Genomic DNA, 18,045 nt, shown 5'->3' on the forward strand with positions numbered 1-18,045 from the left:
TCTTAAAATCAGAACTTTTTAATGGAAGCAACTGGACCAAAAATGTGTCAGAGGATTTTGAGACTCATTAAAACAAAGTTGAATGAGAAAAAAAAAACAACCAGTCTACATCACCTAAAATCAACAGTCATGGTGGAACAATTAATATGGAATACTCAAAATAAAATGTACAACGTTTGTGCTGAGGATAGGTGCCGGTGTTTTGCATGGCTAGTTAGCATTCATGCCTCTTTTTCTTTTTACGGAATTACCTCTTCCCCTTTTAGGGAAGAATTGGTGGGAGGGTGATTCCTTTGTGGCCCCATGAATCAACGGGAGAAAGTTGGGCCAATTGTAAGCTTTTCCTGGGAAACTTGACTCTGGAGCAAGTGACCCTAGGATGAAGAAAACTATCAGAGGCACTTACTGCAGGTCTAGCTGCGTGACAAGGGGCAATGATGGCAGCAGTGGTGGCCTCCTGACAATTGTCCCTGGCTCTGAGAGTCACTGTGCTTCCAGCTTCTTGCTTTTGGGGGTCCATTGGTGTGTCCTTATTCTGGCTGGTTCCCACGACTGGTCCTCCGGTTTTGCCCCCCTGTTTAGTAAGCACTTCCCTTCCCCATGTCTTTCCAATGAATTCTCATTTGCTTTGCTTGGGTTGGGCTGGTTTGTTTCCATTGTTGGAAACAAGACGGAACTAGCAAAGGAGATTGAGAAATTGACTGGAGAACTGAGAAAAAACACATTCTTCTGGAAGCCTGGGAAAAGGGTGTGTTTCAAGAAGAAAGGGCCGGAGGCTTCCCTGGTGGCGCATTGGTTAAGAAGCCGCCTGCCAATGCAGGGCATATGGGTTCAAGCCCTGATCCAGGAAGATCCCACGTGCCGTGGAGCAACTAAGCCCGTGCGCCACAACTGCTGAGCCTGTGCTCTAGAGCCTGCAAGCCACAACTACTGAGCCCACATGCCACAACTACTGAAGCCCGCGTGCCTAGAGCCCGTGCTCTGCCACAGTAGAAGCCACCACAATGAGAAGACCGCAAACCGTGATGAAGAGTAGCCCCTGCTTGCCGCAACTAGAGGAAGCCTGTGCACAGCAACGAAGACCCAACGCAGCCAAAAATAAACAATAAATAAATAAAAAATAAAATGAATTTCAAACTTCAGGTCAAAGTCAAGCAAGAAAATGACTGAAAGGTATTTCTTAAATTTGCCAATTAAGAGGTCCCTCTCCAGGAGGAGTGTGGCCGGCGACAGAGGAATGAAGAGAACATGGCAGGTGGAGGGAAGGAGACCCTGGGGACTCAGGAGCCGCCCTTGAGGCAAGCTGAATGCATGGAGGGAGGTGCCCAGGACTCATGCCAGGTGCCCAGGACCAAGGGTGAGCTTTTAAGGACTGGAGAATCTGTAGAATGTTTGAGGCTCAAAGGAAACAGCCAGTAGAGGCAAACGAAAGACATAGTCAAGGGGGGGAATTAACGGGCTTCCACCTTCTGAGTGTTTACTAAGTGTCAGACAAGTTTCCTGAGGAGAGAGGGGTTCAAAGCAAAATCAGAGGGAGGGACTGGCCTGGGACTGGAGGAGAGACATCTCTTCATGTGAGACAGAAGAGGGAAAACACGGAGGAGATGATGGAGGTGAGGGAAGAGGAAAATGTGGAATTTGCATGGAATGACTTGAATGTGGGGTGTTCAGTAGGCATTGACTTCAGCCAAATGAACTATGGTGAATGAGTCACAAAACATCTGCCAGAGAGAAGGAGCTGGGCTGAGAGGAGAGGCTGTAGGAGAGAAATGAGGTGGGAGAGTGAGCTTGCTGGAGGCTGAGCAGGCCAGTCAGAAGCCCAGAGAGGGGAGGACGTGTGAGGAGTTTGTCCTGCCCAGTCCTCAGGCTGAGTATTGTGTACGAGAGCAATCTTGCCTTTGGACCACAGAGACATTGTCACTCTCCGTTGTCCCCAGATGCTGCCTACAGGTAGGAGGCAGGAGACAATGCAGCTCCGATTTTTTGAGCACCTACTGTAGCAAGGACCTAATGTGGCCGTCAGCGCTGAGGTACCAAGAATGCAGCTGGAAATTATGTCCTGGGCTTATTTATTTGTTAATGTGTTCCGGTTTTTAAATTCAGCCCTACATTCCTAATCTTAAAAAAGGTGGGGGGAGCTTCCCTGGCGATCCAGTAGTTAAGACTCTGCGCTCCCAATGCAGGGGGCACGGGTTTGATGGGTGGTCTGGGGAACTAAGATCCTGCACGGTGTGGCCAAAAAAGAAAAAAGAAGGGTTGGGGGTAAAGGTATCAGCTAAATTTCCCCATTGATTGTTTAGGGGTTCTTTCTCTAATAAATTTTAATTTTGGAATAATTTCAGATTTACATGGCAGTTGCAAAGATAGAACAGAGGGCTCCCATATACCCTTCACTCAGTTTCCCCTGATGCTAACATCTTATATTACCATGTACACTTGTTACAACTAAGAAATCAACATTGGCATACTCTTCTCTTGGTAACTAAACTCCAGAATGTATTCAGATTCCACTGGTTTTTCCACTAACGTCCTTTATCTTTTTCAGACTCAAATCCAGGATACCACATCGCACTTAGTATTTAAGTTGTTTTTCAGAAGTAGGACTTATTCCTCGATATTCCTCTTGTACAAGTTTTAGAAGAAGAGTTTAAACTTTTCAAGCTAGTCAACTGAACCAGTCTGACAAACTTAAACTCTGATTGTATTTCTTTTATTACAGTAATTTGCAAATTAAATACACACACACACACATACAAACCTTATGTTCCAACTACAATTTGTTGTTCATTATACTTTAGGGGCAGAAACCATAAATTATATTTATTGTATTTGTATGTTTTAGCACAGATAAAAACACAGTTGCTTATATATTCTCCTTAGTACTGGAAATAAATGTTTGGACCCAGCACAGTTGAATCTGCTCACACACCCCTTGGGATAAGAATGGGGAGGAAGTTTTGCACGTGTGGCTGCCCATGATGAAACCCATTTTTAAAAGATAGAAAAAGAAATGATGCCATCTGTCCAGTTGGCAGTTGCTGTTTCCTAAGGCTTTTCTCTTTTAAAGATCAGTATAAACTAAGCAAGAGTAAATGCTCCCCTTTTGGGTCAGATTTTAGCTTTCACTTGCAAGGTCTCAATTCCAGTGCTGTTAGAACTCGGAGATGCATTTCCTAATTTGTAAATAGGATAGCCCTCGAGATCGCTGTAGAGAAAGCGAAATTACGACATTTCAAAATCTACTTTTGAGCTCATCAGGGCGTTTCTCTCCATCAAAATTAATCTCCGTGCGACCCAGATGGGACTCGAACCCACAATCCCCAGCTCCGGAGGCTGATGCCTTATCCATTAGGCCACTGGGTCACCACGGGATCCGCGTTCTCACACCATCCCCTTACGCAATGCCATCATCGCGCACCGCCCTCGCGCTCTGTGGCCTCCCTTCCGGCGGTGTGTGATTTGGGAGCCGCCCCCAGTGCCTGCAGCATGCGCCTGCGCACTCCTGCGCCCTCGACCCGTCCCGCCGCCAGAGCCTCCGCGCGCATGCGCAGGATCTGCCCCACCCCATTGCCCTGGTACTGCGTGGCCCGCACGCGGGCGGCTTTGGGTGTCTCTGGGGGAGCTGTTTCCTCTTGGGTTTTCGGAAGGGTCTCAGTCCTGGCAGTATACTAGGCGCACTTGGTGGGCGGGGGAACTCTAAACAAAATTCCAATGCTTGGACTCTCCCCGTTCTAATTCTATTTACCAGGGCGGTCCCGGGCCTCTGCATTTTGCAGAGTTCCTGCGACCTTCTTCTGGGGTGAGGTCCTACCGCATCCCCCCAACCTTCCCGTCCCTAACAGCTCCCTCCTTCCCTTTTTTCCCCTGCATTTATTCAAAGTACGTTAATTGGATAACATTATGTGCTGGAAGCTGTTGGGAGTTTGCAGGGTGAACAGGCTTTTCTTCAAATCTGCCCTTCTCCCCCACTCACCTACAAACATTTTTCTCCCCATCTCTTCTTTCCCTCCGAATTGAAGGGAAAATAAATATAACGAGGTCCCTAAATACAAAATAATACGAATTTTGTTTTGTTTTTATCCTAAAGCTAGGTCTTCGATAAAGATTTAGAGATTTTCTGGTTCCATGCATAGTATCTGTATGCTTGTTGCATATAAAGGTGCTGCATTTGTTATTTTTAAAAATACACGATTTCGTTTTCTTCTTAGACACATAATACCTGTTCGTTTAAAAAATTGTATAAAATGGGGGTAAGCCAAACAAAAATTGAAATTGATTATAATTTTACCATTCAGAGTTAACCACTATTAACATTTTGGTGTGCATCTTTCAAATCTTATGTGTCAGTGTGTTATGTGTCAGTTTTATTACCTGTGGATCCTGAGTCATCCAGGAAATGCTTTTCACAAAAACTAGGACATTATTAGTGAATAATAAATAATCATATAGCAACGATGGTGCAGAAGCAATGGTGGGTAAAACTGACACAGCGAATCAAGGCAGTGACACTAAGCAATAATCGTTATTCTTCACCTTTGTGCAGTGGAGGGAGGGGAGGGAATTTGGGCCAGCTTCACTTAAGAACATCCTTGATGACACTATAAGAATTATTAATTTAAATCTCGACCCTTGAGTACACATCTTTTTAATATTTTGTGTGACAAAATGGGAATTATGCATAAATCACTTTTACCACAGAATTCAATGGTTTTCTCTTGAGGAAAACATTTGTTCAGTGTTTGAGTTGCAGGCTAAACTGGCTGCTTTTTCAGTGGAACATAGTTCTTGAAAGAATGACTGACAGGTAAAACTATAATTATTCAGACTTGGGCACACTTGGGTTTGCTTCTCTGGAGCAGCTTCACTCTCAGGCTCACATCATCAGAGCACGCAGTCCACTGGAAGAGAGGGGATATCTCACAAAAGTCTCAGTAAATATTTTACTGCATTGTGTTACATCTTTATCACCAAATTCCTGTGTCTGGGAGATGGAATGTACTGATTGGCTTAGGCCAGACAGACCCTCTCCTGAATCTCCATCCAAACTACAATAGGAACAGTTGGGGGTGTATGCTTTCCCAGGACAAGGTTGTATCTTTCAAAGGCAACTTTCACTTTTGACATTTTACTTCTGTTTCAGGTTATTTTCAGGTGCAAGCACAGAATAGTGGTCAGAGAGCACGGATCCTGGAATGAGATGGCCGGGGTTTGAATCCTGTCTGCCATTTACTCCTGTGCGAACCTGTACAAGTTACTTAACCACCCACTCTTCTGTGAAATGGAACAAGTAATAATACTACCTCACAGTGTTGTGAAGATTAAATGTATTCATAAAGGTAAAACACTTAGAACAATTCTGGGCACATAGTACCCAATACTTGCAAGCAAAAGAAAACCCAATTTGGGGATTCCCTGGTGGCGCAGTGTTAAGAATCCAACCGCTAAGAATCCACGTGCCAACGCAGGGGACATGGGTTCGAACCCTCCTCCGGGAAGATCCCACATGCTGCAGAACAACTAAGCCCGTGCGCCACAACTACTAAGCCCGCGCGCCTACAGCCCGTGCTCTGCAACAAGAGAAGCCTGCGCACCGCAACAGAGTAGCCCCCCTAGCCGCAACTAGAGAAAGCCCACGCACAGCAACAAAGACCCAACGCAGCCAAAAAATAAATTAAAAAAAAAAAAGAAAACCCAATTTAACGAGCTTAAACAACAAAGGAAATGTATTGGATGATGTAATTTCAAAGTCATATAAGCAGCTTTCTGAGGTAAGGCAGGCTGTTGATCCTGGTTTCTCTACAACTGTCTAATTCAGATTTCTAGGACTCACATCTCTCCGTTCAGAAGAACAGAGCCTGCTTTCCAACCTCTAATCATTAAACAAAAGGCACAGGCTTCCCAACTGGATGAATTTAGGTCACATGACTTCCCCAGAACCATTCACAGTAGCCAAGAGAATGCCTTGTAGTGACTGGTTTGGAGGTGAAATCCTTCCACATTTTTGCATTTAGGGAGATAGGATTGTGCTGATTGGTTAGGTGGGAGTAGAATCAACCTCCTATGACTCTCATAGCTGCTACACAATGAGTGAGGCTGGCAAAAGTGCCTGCGAGAAGGGATGAAGATAATTGTTTGAATTTATCTATAGTAAAAAATAAGCCAATACAGCTTTTCTTAAAAATACCCTTTTCAGAATACAGAAAAGTTGCAAAAAGACAACAAAGTGGCCCATAATCCTGAGGTTCTGATAACCATCATTGATGCTTTTTTAAAAAGTACAAGAAAATACAAACATTTCATTCAGAAATGTATAAAATATAGCATAGATCATTACTATAACAATTGACAAAATTTGAACACAGACTATAAATAAGTAATCGCATCAAAGTTCAGTTGTCTTGAATTTGATGATTGTGGTGTGGTTATATAATAGAATTCTTACAAGATATAAGCCGAAATATTTAGGGGTAAAGGGACATGATGTCTCAGACTTGCTCTCAAATGGTTCAAAAAGTAATATGTAAAAGCCGTGTGTATATATATTTACATAGAGAAAGAAATAGTAAATGTGGCAGATGTTAACATTTGGCAAATATGGATAAAGATTTGCAGCTCTACTGTATTTGAAATTATTAAAAATAAGACTGGAGAAACAGGCATAATAAATCTTTTGTTACCATATGTATGCCTTCTATGCAGTCTTTTGCATGACGCAAGTTAAACAACAACATCAACACCACCTAAAAAATGCAGCACATATCTGCCTTACCCCTCCCCTCCTTGATGGCCAGAAACCCCGGCCAAGTTCCTTCTGAGTCCTATCAGGGGAAAAATGCATAGCAATATATTTCTATATCAAGATTTTGAAAGAGAATTATTTTGGGAATCATTTGTGGTACTTGTTTAAGGCAAACATCTAGGGAAACTACCATTCACCATACAGGCATAAACCCACTGCTAAAAGCCAACGCTCCAGCCATGGCTGACTGGGAACTGGCCCTTCGCGCTGCATGCCGGGATCTGGAGTCTTTCTCCTCCGAACTGCAAGGCGCTCTGGGATAGCCCGGCCTCTCCCTTATCTCGCGATGCTATCCTCTCTTCTTCGGGGCCCTCTGACCCCCGCCCCAACGTGTTTTTCAAATCCACCAATGGGCGCATAGCGTAAGCTCGAACCAGCCAATCGGAATGCGGGGCCACCGGGAAATTTAAATCGCGCCGGCCGGCTGCTCGAGCCACACCGTCCTCTGGCTGACCGTGGTGGACGTCTTGAGCGCAGTCGATCCGCAGCCTGTGCGCCCCGCACCGCCTCCTGTGGAAGCTTGAGCCGGCTGTGTAGGTAGGAACTGAGGCCGCAGCCCGGCCCGAGCGGCAACGGCTGGCCCGCAAGGCCGCGCTCGGATTGCAGGCGGCGGGAGGGGAGGCCCGGGGTAGGTGCCGGGCCTGGCTTTGGCCTCTCTGGTTAACGAGGCCTCGGGGGCGTAGTTCGTTGGCGAGACGGGCGTTGCACGATGCTTGGCTGTAGGTCTCGAGGCCCTCCGAACAGCCGCGATTGTCTTTGAGAGAGAATCAGAGTGAGGCCCGAAGAGGAAAGCCTCGGTAGGGGGCCCAGCGCCTCTGGCTCCTCCTCCGCCCGTTCCCGCTGCTGCTTCCCCGAAATGGGGTCGGGGCTGGGGGCGTGGGGCAGGGGAAGGGACTGGAGATGGAGGTGGCAGTTGCAAGTTCTGTCTCTTAACACGTAGGCCCAGGTTTGGTTGTGTCACAATTTCGTAAAAGAACAGAATGGAATTAAAGATAGCCACTTGTAAGGAAGACTTACTTTTGTGCTCTCTTGGAGAATGCTCTTAAGTAGCTGAGTTTGAGTGAAGCACAGCTGATAATCAGCCTAATTTAGTGGATTCGCTCAGAATTTCTGGAAATGAAAATGTATGCGAGATGCTGAAGATGCAGAACTGCGTCGCAGGTGTTCAGGGTGGGTGGGCAGGAAATTTTATGAAAGACTCCACAATGTAATGATGAATCCGATTTTAAAAAAATTTTCAGACGTGGAGAATGTACCTGTTTGGGCCTTTTAAAGACAGTAGAGGCTCCAGAGGATCGGAATTTATGGCCCCTAAGACATAGATTTTAACTGTAACCTCATTTCCCCTACTTTGTCTTCAATTAACTATTTATAGATCCCATATAGAGTTTGGAGGCACACTGTCCGGTGTGGTAGTCCCCAAACGCATGTGGCTAGTCTGAATTGAGTTATGCTGTAAGCTTAAAGTCCCTGCAAGATCTCGAAGAAAAAAGAATGTAAAATATCTCAGTAATTTTTTGATGTAACGTGTTGAAATGAGAAAATATATGTTGGGTTAAATAAAATATGTTATTGAAGTTAATTTCATTTTGTTCCTTTTTGCTTTTTTAAAAATGTGGCTACTAGGAAACTTAAATTTATGCAGCCTGCATTATATTTCTGGTGGACAGTACTGCTCCAGGAAGTTATCAGCCCTTCAGAGGGGAGGGGCCGAAGATCATTTGGCCAAAGCTGTTTAATAGTGCTGAAAAAGGAAGTTCTTCCTCTCATATAGAAATGTAGACTCAATATGTGTTTGATAATTCCATTAATGCTCATCTTATTGCACAACAAAATGATAAAAGGGAAATTTTTTTCTCTCCCTCATCTTACAGCTTTCTCCCTTTGTCTCATAACCATGTCCACCAATGAGAATGCTAATTCACCAGCTGCCCGCCTTAACAGATTCAAGAACAAGGGGAAAGACAGTACAGTGAGTACCTTCTGTTGCTTTCCTATGATGTTTTTTAAACGGGAATATATTTGGAAAGGGGGTCAAAATTTTGAGCGAATTTGAAAAAGTACCCTCACTTGGCAACAAAAACTGATTGTAATAGGTGAGATAATATGTTGTCTTTTCTCAAGGAAATGAGGCGGCGCCGAATAGAAGTTAATGTGGAGCTCAGGAAAGCTAAGAAGGATGACCAGATGCTGAAAAGGAGAAATGTCAGCTCTTTTCCAGATGATACTGCTTCTCCACTGCAGGAAAACCGCAACAACCAGGTAAGGATATTTTAGCTTATGAATTTCGGTAAACCCAGAAAAATCAATATGGGGCTTTTCTTAGAAATTTAAATTAACATTCCTAGCTTTGTGGTTTTAACTATCAAATGTGAAGATCTGTTTTTGTGTGCTCCCCGGCAGTAATTCTGATGGGTTGTCTTTTTCCTGCCCACCCTCCGAAATCTACTGAAGCTGATCCTAAGGTTGTCTTTAGCTCTGATCTCCCTTCAAGTTTCCCTGCATTTTCAGTTGCCAGCTCATACCTTGACCTGGCCATTTAACTGTTAATTGAAAGTTAATCATGTCCAGAACCATCTTATTTCTACCTCTTTCTTTCTCTTTCTCTTTCCCTTCCTTCCTTCCTTCGTTCTCTATTTTTTATACTTGTCACCAGCTTTATTCAGGTCTTTTTCCTCAGTACTGAAATACTTTCAGTAGTCTCCTAATTTTATCTTTCCCTTCATTCTGTGCCACATACTACTTACCTAAAAATTTTCCTAAAATTCTGCTTTAAACATCTTAGAAACTTTATGGTTTTAAATCCTTATTTTTTGAAGGTTTTTTGTAAATTAGACCCATCTTAGATTTTCAAATTTATGTATTTCATCTTTCAAAGATATTGGGCACTTTCCTACTTTTTTTCATGTTATGCTTTAGTTTAGCGCTCCGTATTTTATCAGTTTTTTTTTTAATTGAATTCCACCTATGCGCTATTTCTCGAGTTTTATACTCAAATCCCATCTTCTCCTTATAGCACTCTTTGGTTAGCCTAACAGGAAAAATGCTCCCTTCTCAGAATTCCTGTAGCACCCCATTCTGCACCAAAAAAGGAGAGTAAATTCTGTATAACACTATATACATATAACACCATATATATATATATATATATATATATATATAGTGTTATACATATAGCCATTTATTATATGGTTGTTTGCTTGTCACATTTTCCTTGTTAAGTTGTAAGCCTATAGGGAGAAAGGGACACTGTCTTTTTGAGCTAACTGTAGCATTGGTTCTCAAAGCAATGCTACAGTTAACTCAAACCTATGATCACAACCTATACATTTATATTTGTAACACTACTATGGAAATGAATAGATAACAAACTTAGATATGAAAAATCCCAGCATATCTAAATACAAGTGATTTAGACTAAGGTAGGAATAACCTTCACAGTGCTCTAATTCATTTTTTTAAAGTTGTTCACAGATACTTTATCTAGTGACTAAATGCTGGGATACTCCATTACTTGAGACTTTGTTTAATCATGACACCAAGTTTGAGAATTGTTCTACATATTAAAAATGAATATTTCATTAACAGGCAAATTTTAATGTAGGGCTAAACTCTTAGTAACTGATTATAAACTTAGGGTTGGGATTTTATTGTTTGTATTTAATCCTTTTTTTTAAATAAATTTATTTTATTTTATTTACTTTATTTTTGGCTGCGTTGGGTCTTCGTTGCTACACATGGGCTTTTCTGTGGTTGCAGTGAACAGGGGCTACCCTTCATTAGCGGTGCTCGGACTTTTCACTGCAATGGCTTCTCTTGTTGTGGAGCACGGGCTCTAGGCGCGTGGACTTCAGTAGTTGTGGCACACAGGCTCAGTAGTTGTGGCTCACGGGCTCTAGAGCACAGGCTCAGTAGTTGTGGTGCACAGGCTTAGTTGCTTCGCGGCATGTGGGATCTTCCCGGACCAGGGCTTGAACCCGTGTCCCCTGCATTGGCAGGTGGATTCTTAACTGCTACGCCACCAGGGAAGTCCTATATTTAATCTTGAAAATGATAATTTGCAAAATTAATTCCATTTTCTTGTAGGGCACTGTAAATTGGTCTGTTGATGACATTGTCAAAGGCATAAATAGCAACAATTTGGAAAGCCAGCTCCAAGCTACTCAAGCTGCTAGGTAAGCCTTGTCTGCTATAGCATGGGTAACCTAAGAAATCAGCCTTTTTACATTTTTTGGTGGGAAAGTGATGAGCAGGTGGTGTGGGTAAAGTAAAGTTTAAGCCAGGCCTAGGCCTATTTTCATTAGAATCTTCCCTTAGGAGGATGTAAATTTTTCTGTAATTGCCTAAATTCCATCTACCTCTAGTGATAATCACTGTTAACCTTTTGGTGTACTTTTTAACAAAATTACAAAGTTTTTGTCGGAGTGGCATTTCAAGTCTGTCAGGGAAAGGAGGAATTATTCAGGAAGTGGGATTAGCTATCCCTAATAGCTAATGGGAAGGAGGTGCTATCCCATTTATTTAGAATGGTCCATCCATTTAGGAAATAAATATATGTAGACTCTTATCTTCCACCATACACAAATATTTGTGATATCCATAATAGAAAGGATTAATAATTTCTGTAGCTTGACAGCGTGGGGAAAAGCAAATCCAGTTGACAAATGATCATGGAAAAGATGTTTAGCTTCATTAGTGGTCAGAGAAATGCAAATTAACAATGAGAGTGCAATGCTATCAGATTGTCAAAGTTTTTAAAAAGTGATAAGATCTAAAGTAGATTTCTGCAGAGATGCAGAGAGAAGGTTCTACATTATTGGTAATATCTCAGTTTTGGAAAAAAAGTAGTTTACGACGCAACTTATGGTAGCGCCATGCAGCCAGTCTGCTCAGCTCCTCTTAAATTCCAGAATGTCTCAGCATTTAGTGCTTTACTGTAAAAGGTTGTTTAAAGTTCTAAACTCTTGAGTTGCATTTTAAATTGTTTTTTTTTTTTTTTTAAATTGTTTTTTTTATATGAATGTGTTTTGATAATCACCTTCAATTTTTGTTTCTCTTTTTGCTTATCCTTAGGAAGCTGCTTTCCAGGGAAAAACAGCCCCCTATAGACAGCATAATCCGGGCTGGTTTGATTCCAAAATTTGTGTCCTTCTTGGGCAGAACTGATTGTAGTCCCATTCAGTTTGAATCTGCTTGGGCCCTCACTAACATTGCTTCCGGGACATCAGAACAGACAAAGGCTGTGGTAGATGGAGGTGCTATCCCAGCATTCATTTCTCTGTTGGCATCTCCCCACACTCACATCAGTGAACAAGCTGTATGGGCTCTAGGAAACATTGCAGGTACTTGGATTTAAGATTCTTTTGACTGAGTGTCTTCAGTCATACTGAGGTTAGTAGAAGTGCCTTGTCATAAGTAATAGTGACGTCTGTGTTGGGTTTTGAACTTACTTGCTTCCAGTGCATATAAGGGGTGGAAGTGGCATCTAATTTAAGGAATTTCTGAGAGTGTTTTCTTTGCTTCAAGACACTGGTGCACTCAGTCACTGAAATTGATGGTGCTAAACAAGCAGTTACGGTTAACTTTTGCCTTTTTTTTTTTTTTAAAGGTGATGGCTCAGTTTTCCGAGACTTGGTTATCAAGTATGGTGCAGTTGACCCGCTGTTGGCACTTTTGGCGGTTCCTGATTTGTCATCTTTAGCGGTAAGTTACTTAACATACATCAAGTTATTCATTGATTCTAATTTTCCCACCTTCTCAAAAAACAGAGCACTTCATTGCATTTTTCTTTTCCCCTAGTGTGGTTACTTACGTAATCTTACCTGGACACTTTCAAATCTTTGTCGCAACAAGAATCCTGCACCCCCCTTAGATGCTGTTGAGCAAATTCTTCCTACTTTAGTTCGTCTCCTGCATCACGATGATCCAGAAGTTTTAGCTGATACCTGCTGGGCTATTTCCTACCTTACCGATGGTCCAAATGAACGGATTGAAATGGTTGTGAAAACTGGGGTTGTACCCCAACTTGTGAAGCTTTTAGGAGCTACTGAATTGCCAATTGTGGTAAGTTAACTTTCAGGTGAGAATATAAACTCTAAGGAGCATAATCAATTGGTACTAATATTGACATATTGTCTATTTTAGGCCATATAATGAGCTTCTTACTTGTCAAAACTTTTAGGGTATAGAGATTTTGAGCAGTGCTGGAAAAGATAAAGGATAACCGCCAGCGTCAACATTTTTTTCCTTTTCAGACTCCCGCGCTAAGAGCCATAGGGAATATTGTCACTGGGACAGATGAACAGACTCAGGTTGTAATAGATGCAGGAGCACTTGCCATCTTTCCCAGCCTGCTTACGAACTCCAAAACTAATATTCAGAAGGAAGCTACGTGGACAATGTCAAACATCACGGCTGGCCGCCAGGACCAGATACAGCAAGTTGTAAATCATGGATTAGTTCCATTCCTTGTTGGCGTTCTCTCTAAGGTAATGAAGTCTTAGGACTTAATAAGGGATTGTTAGTGTTTATGGACAGGCACTTGGTAGATTCTTAATGTACTAATGTAAAGTTGTACTTAACTGCTTTTGCTAAATAATAGTCATTTCTTTTACTTAAGCTTGGATAGAACCAGTTGGTAGTTTTAGTCACCGTTTTTCTAAAACAGTACTTTTGGAATCTTATTTTTATGACCATTCTGAAATAAACCTGTTTCCTTATGTTAATTAGGCCGACTTTAAGACACAAAAGGAAGCTGTATGGGCTGTGACCAACTACACAAGCGGCGGAACAGTTGAGCAGATTGTATACCTTGTTCATTGTGGCATAATAGAACCGTTGATGAACCTCCTAACTGCGAAAGACACTAAAATTATTCTGGTTATTCTGGATGCCATCTCAAATATCTTTCAGGTAAGTCTTAAGAAGGTGGCATGTGTTTGAATTTGGACTTGATAATTGGTTTGCTATGAAGGTGACTGGGGTGGGGGCAGCTGAGCTTACTCAGGGGGCCACAGAATCAGAGAGACATTTATGGGGGCCACACTCTTGATAAAAGGTGTGACAACGGATTGTAAGAGAGATAAAGGAGATGACAGGTGAATGATGTCACCTGAATTGAGGTCAGGTACATATGTGGACACTATTCATACCTATTTATTTTGTCAAGAGTTTTTAATTCCCCAGTTTCATACTGAATTTTGGTGAAATTAAATTTGAATGACCTAGTTAATTATATTTTTCTTCTGGTTCCGTTCCTAATTGATCCAAGCATGCTAGCACAGGGCACTTGTCATAGTGCTTGGTGGTAGGTAGGTCTTACTCAACAACTTTAAACTTCAGATTATGGAAATTTGTACATATCAAAGTTGAGTTTAGAATAATGATCCCTAGTGTATCCATCACCTAGCATAAATAATTGTCAACATTTGGCCTCTTTTTCTACTCACCTTACCTAAAATTTTATTTTTTTTAAATTAATTTATTTTTGGCTGCATTGGGTCTTCGTTGCTGCGTGCGGGCTTTCTCTAGTTGCGGCGAGTGGGGGCTACTCTTCGTTGCGGTGCGCGCGGGCATCTCATTGCGGTGGCTTCTCGTTGTGGGGCACAGGCTCTAGGCACATGGGCTTCAGTAGTTGTGGCATGTGGGCTCAGTAGTTGTTGCTCACGGGCTCTAGAGCGTAGGCTCAGCAGTTGTGCACGGGCTTAGCTGCTGCACGGCATGTGGGATCTTCCCAGACCAGGGCTTAAACCCGTGTCCCCTGCGTTGGCAGGCGGATTCTTAACCGCTGCGCCACCAGGGAAGCCCTAAAATTTTATTTTGAAGCAAGTAAGTAATTTCATTTTTAAAAATTTATGTTTCTTCTAAAAGTTGAGAACTTTAAAACATATTTAGCCACAATGTCATTCTTACACCTAATAGGTTCTTGATATCATCAAATAATCTAGTCCAGGGAATTTGTTTTTACATACCGTAGGCCCTCTTTACACTTGGACAATGGTTCTCTTCCTTGACTACATACATTTTGGGATTATCTGGGGTGCTTTTACACTAGTAGTTTCCAATTCCCATCACAGACCAATTGAACCTGGATATACCGTCATTTTTAAAGTTGCCGAGGTGATTTTGATGCACAGAAAAGATTGAGAACTATACTATGATCGTTGTGGCTGAAGGCTACAGAAGTAGTTGCTAAGAGCAAGTACAGGTCTGATTCCCTTGAATTTTTAAAAAATGTAAAATGTAGATAAAAATGGAGATAGTTTTATCTCATAGGATTATGGAAGGAACTGTTGTGTTTATTTCTGTCTGATATATATTGATAGTCAAACATAGACATTGTTTTCTTCATTAAAACAGAACATTCAAAGTTTAAGCTACTAAACTTGGAAATTTTTTTTTAGGCTGCTGAGAAACTAGGTGAAACTGAGAAACTTAGTATAATGATTGAAGAATGTGGAGGTTTGGACAAAATTGAAGCTCTACAAAACCATGAAAATGAGTCTGTGTACAAAGCTTCATTAAGCTTGATTGAGAAGTATTTCTCTGTGGAGGTGAGTAAGCTGGTAATGTTAATAAGCACTGGGAAAATACACACTTAGGATTAAGCCCGTAAGATTTTTTTTTCCTCATACTTCTTTAATGAGCCCTGATAAATACAGTAAAATATTAGTGTAAGTAGGAGATGACATACATATTTGCACCTTTAATGTTTGGCTTGATGACAATACCATCTTTGTAACTTGAGATATTAAAAAGTCACCAATTTACTTTCGAATGAAAAGCCTCACGAATCTTAGAATATCTTTTTTGTTGTTGTTGTTTAATTTATTTATTTGGTTGTGCTGGGTCTTAGTTGCGGCATGCTTGTGGGCTCCAGTTCCCTGAGCAGGGATCGAACCTGGGCCCCCTGCACTGGGATCGCGGAGTCTTAACCACTGTGCTACCAGGGAAGTCCCATGAATCTTGGAATCTTGAGACTAAGTTTGTGTAGGAGTTGGAGAAGTAGGCCGACCCCACAGCCATTCTCTGGCCTAATCCGTTTTGCTCTTGCCTACTGCAAAGTGACAGGTTAAAAAAATCTCTATTTTTCTGTTAATTGTAGAAACTTTCTTTAAAAATTTTTTTCTTTTAGTATTATAATTTTTTATTGAAGTATTGTTGATTTACAATGTTGTGTTAATTATTGCTGTACAGCAAAGTGATTCAGTTATACATACATATATATTCTTTTTTGTATATATTATTTTCCACTATGGTTTATCATAGGATATTGACTATAGTTCTCTGTGCTGTACAGTAAGAACTTGTTTATCCATTCTATGTATAATAGCTTACATTTAACGCCAGCCTCTCACTCCATCCTTCCCCTATCCCCCTCCCTCTTGGCAACCGCCAGTCTGTTCTTGATGTCTGTGATTCTGTTTCACAGATAGGTTCATTTGTGTTGTAGTTTAGATTCCACATGTAAGTAATATACAGTATTTGTCTTTCTGACTTATTTCACTTAGTATGATAATCTCTAGTTGTATCCATGTTGTAGTAGCATTTCTTAACCCATTCAGAATCTTCCCCTCTCAGGCAAGTTCAGTATCCCTCCCTCTGCTATTTGAGATATTGAAGTGTGTTTCAGGATTAAAGGTGAAATACACAAATGAAGACTTTAAGAGTGAATACCTTATAGGCATTATGCTAAGTGAAATGAGTCAGACAGAGGAAGACAAATACCATAAGATCTCTCTTATATGTGGAATGTTAAAAAACACACACACAAGCTCATAGATATGGAGAACAGATTGGTGGTTGCCAGAGGTGGGAGAAATGTGTAAACTTTTTTTTATTTTTGTTTTTAGCCTAAATAAATTGAGATAAAAGAAGAAAAAAGTAAATATAGACTTCTAGGCAGCTACCTCTTAGAAATGTGCCATATTTATGGGATTATATTGTTTGTTTTTAAATACTTCCAGGAAGAGGAAGATCAAAATGTTGTGCCAGAAACTACCTCTGAAGGGTATACATTCCAAGTTCAGGATGGCACTGCTGGGACCTTCAACTTTTAGATTGTACATCTGAGGCATAAAGTTGTTTGTTGTGTACTATGTTTGGTAGAAGTTTGTCTTACTGTTTCTCTACTAAGAACTCTTTACACGTGGTTTGTCATTGTAGCACTTTTTACAAAGAAACTATACTTGAACAGTTCCAAACTGTACATACTGTATGAAGCTTCTCCTCTCAATGGGTTTCTTATTTCTTTGTGGAATTTCATATCTTGCAGTGTCCTGTAAATAAAGATTAAATTCCACCCTTTTCTTTACTTCACCATGCCGATGTGTTACTTTCTAATTTAGAGCTCTTAAAGGCTGCAAATGAAGGGGAGCTGAATTGAACGGATGTGACTCTAACCAGGGGTGTAGTTTTGGTTGCAGACATCATTTAATGTAAGGTTTGTTATGTCATCAAGGATACAAGATTGATAACTTCCTGCCCACTTCTGAATTCTGGCTTTGCTCCAGGCTGCTTCCCCTCTTGGTTGGTGAAAATGGCCATTGGCACTTCCAGTCTTCACATCCATTTCACACCAGTAAGAAAAATTTTTTTCACAAGTTTTCACCAAAGAACAAATAAAATTTCGCAGAAGCCCTGAGCCAATGTCTTCTCAAGGCTTACTGGCCAGGGAGATGGGATAAAAATCTTAAATTTAATCATAAATTTCTCCTGGAGCTACAAGTGGAATTCATTCCTCTGAAATTTCAAGGCTGAAAGTGGTTTCAAGGCTGCACCTTGGCATCAACAACTGGGAAAGTTTAATTGGTAAGGGGTGGGGTTGAAATAGTGTACTTAAGTTTTTAATTTAATCCCCAGGTGCTCCATCTGTGCAGCCTGGGTTGTGAAAGCCACTACTTGAAAGAGTTGCTATGCTGTTAGCAGAAAAGGAAGGGGTTGGGGGGTGGAGTGTTAGCTACAGTATCCGAGAAGTCTCAGGAAAATGCATCTTTAAAGTACAACTGTTAGTTTCTGCCTTTTTTTTTTTAAATTTATTTTTGGCTGCTTTTTTGACTGGTGGAAAAGTGATGAGCAAAGCCTCCACTGCCTTTTTCCACCACCGAAGATAAAAGCTGGGACTTGCCTGGTGGCACAGTGGTTAAGAATCTGCCTGCCAATGCAGGGGACATGGCTTCGATCCCTGGTTGGGGAAGATCCCACATGCCGCGGAGCAACTAAGCCCGTGCACCACAACTACTGAGCTT

At 41.5% G+C, this 18,045-nt stretch overlaps 1 protein-coding gene and 1 non-coding gene across 2 annotated transcripts; one reads left to right on the forward strand and one right to left on the reverse strand.

The window, feature by feature from the left end:
- Positions 1–3,290: 3,290 nt before the first annotated feature.
- Positions 3,291–3,363, reverse strand: TRNAR-CCG (transfer RNA arginine (anticodon CCG)). Its single transcript has one exon. It is a non-coding gene; the product is annotated as a tRNA-Arg (tRNA).
- A 3,815-nt stretch (positions 3,364–7,178) lies between these two features.
- Positions 7,179–17,116, forward strand: KPNA2 (karyopherin subunit alpha 2). The gene is made up of 11 exons (XM_004275624.3): positions 7,179–7,336; positions 8,674–8,771; positions 8,924–9,061; positions 10,886–10,974; positions 11,873–12,141; positions 12,408–12,502; positions 12,599–12,862; positions 13,054–13,287; positions 13,529–13,711; positions 15,202–15,351; positions 16,765–17,116. Exons 2-11 carry the CDS (start codon positions 8,697–8,699, stop codon positions 16,855–16,857), a joined length of 1,590 nt encoding a protein of 529 aa, XP_004275672.1. The 5' UTR covers positions 7,179–7,336; positions 8,674–8,696; the 3' UTR covers positions 16,858–17,116.
- Positions 17,117–18,045: the final 929 nt, after the last annotated feature.

This window comes from Orcinus orca, chromosome 19 (assembly GCF_937001465.1).
Source record: "Orcinus orca chromosome 19, mOrcOrc1.1, whole genome shotgun sequence".
NCBI lineage: Eukaryota > Metazoa > Chordata > Mammalia > Artiodactyla > Delphinidae > Orcinus > Orcinus orca.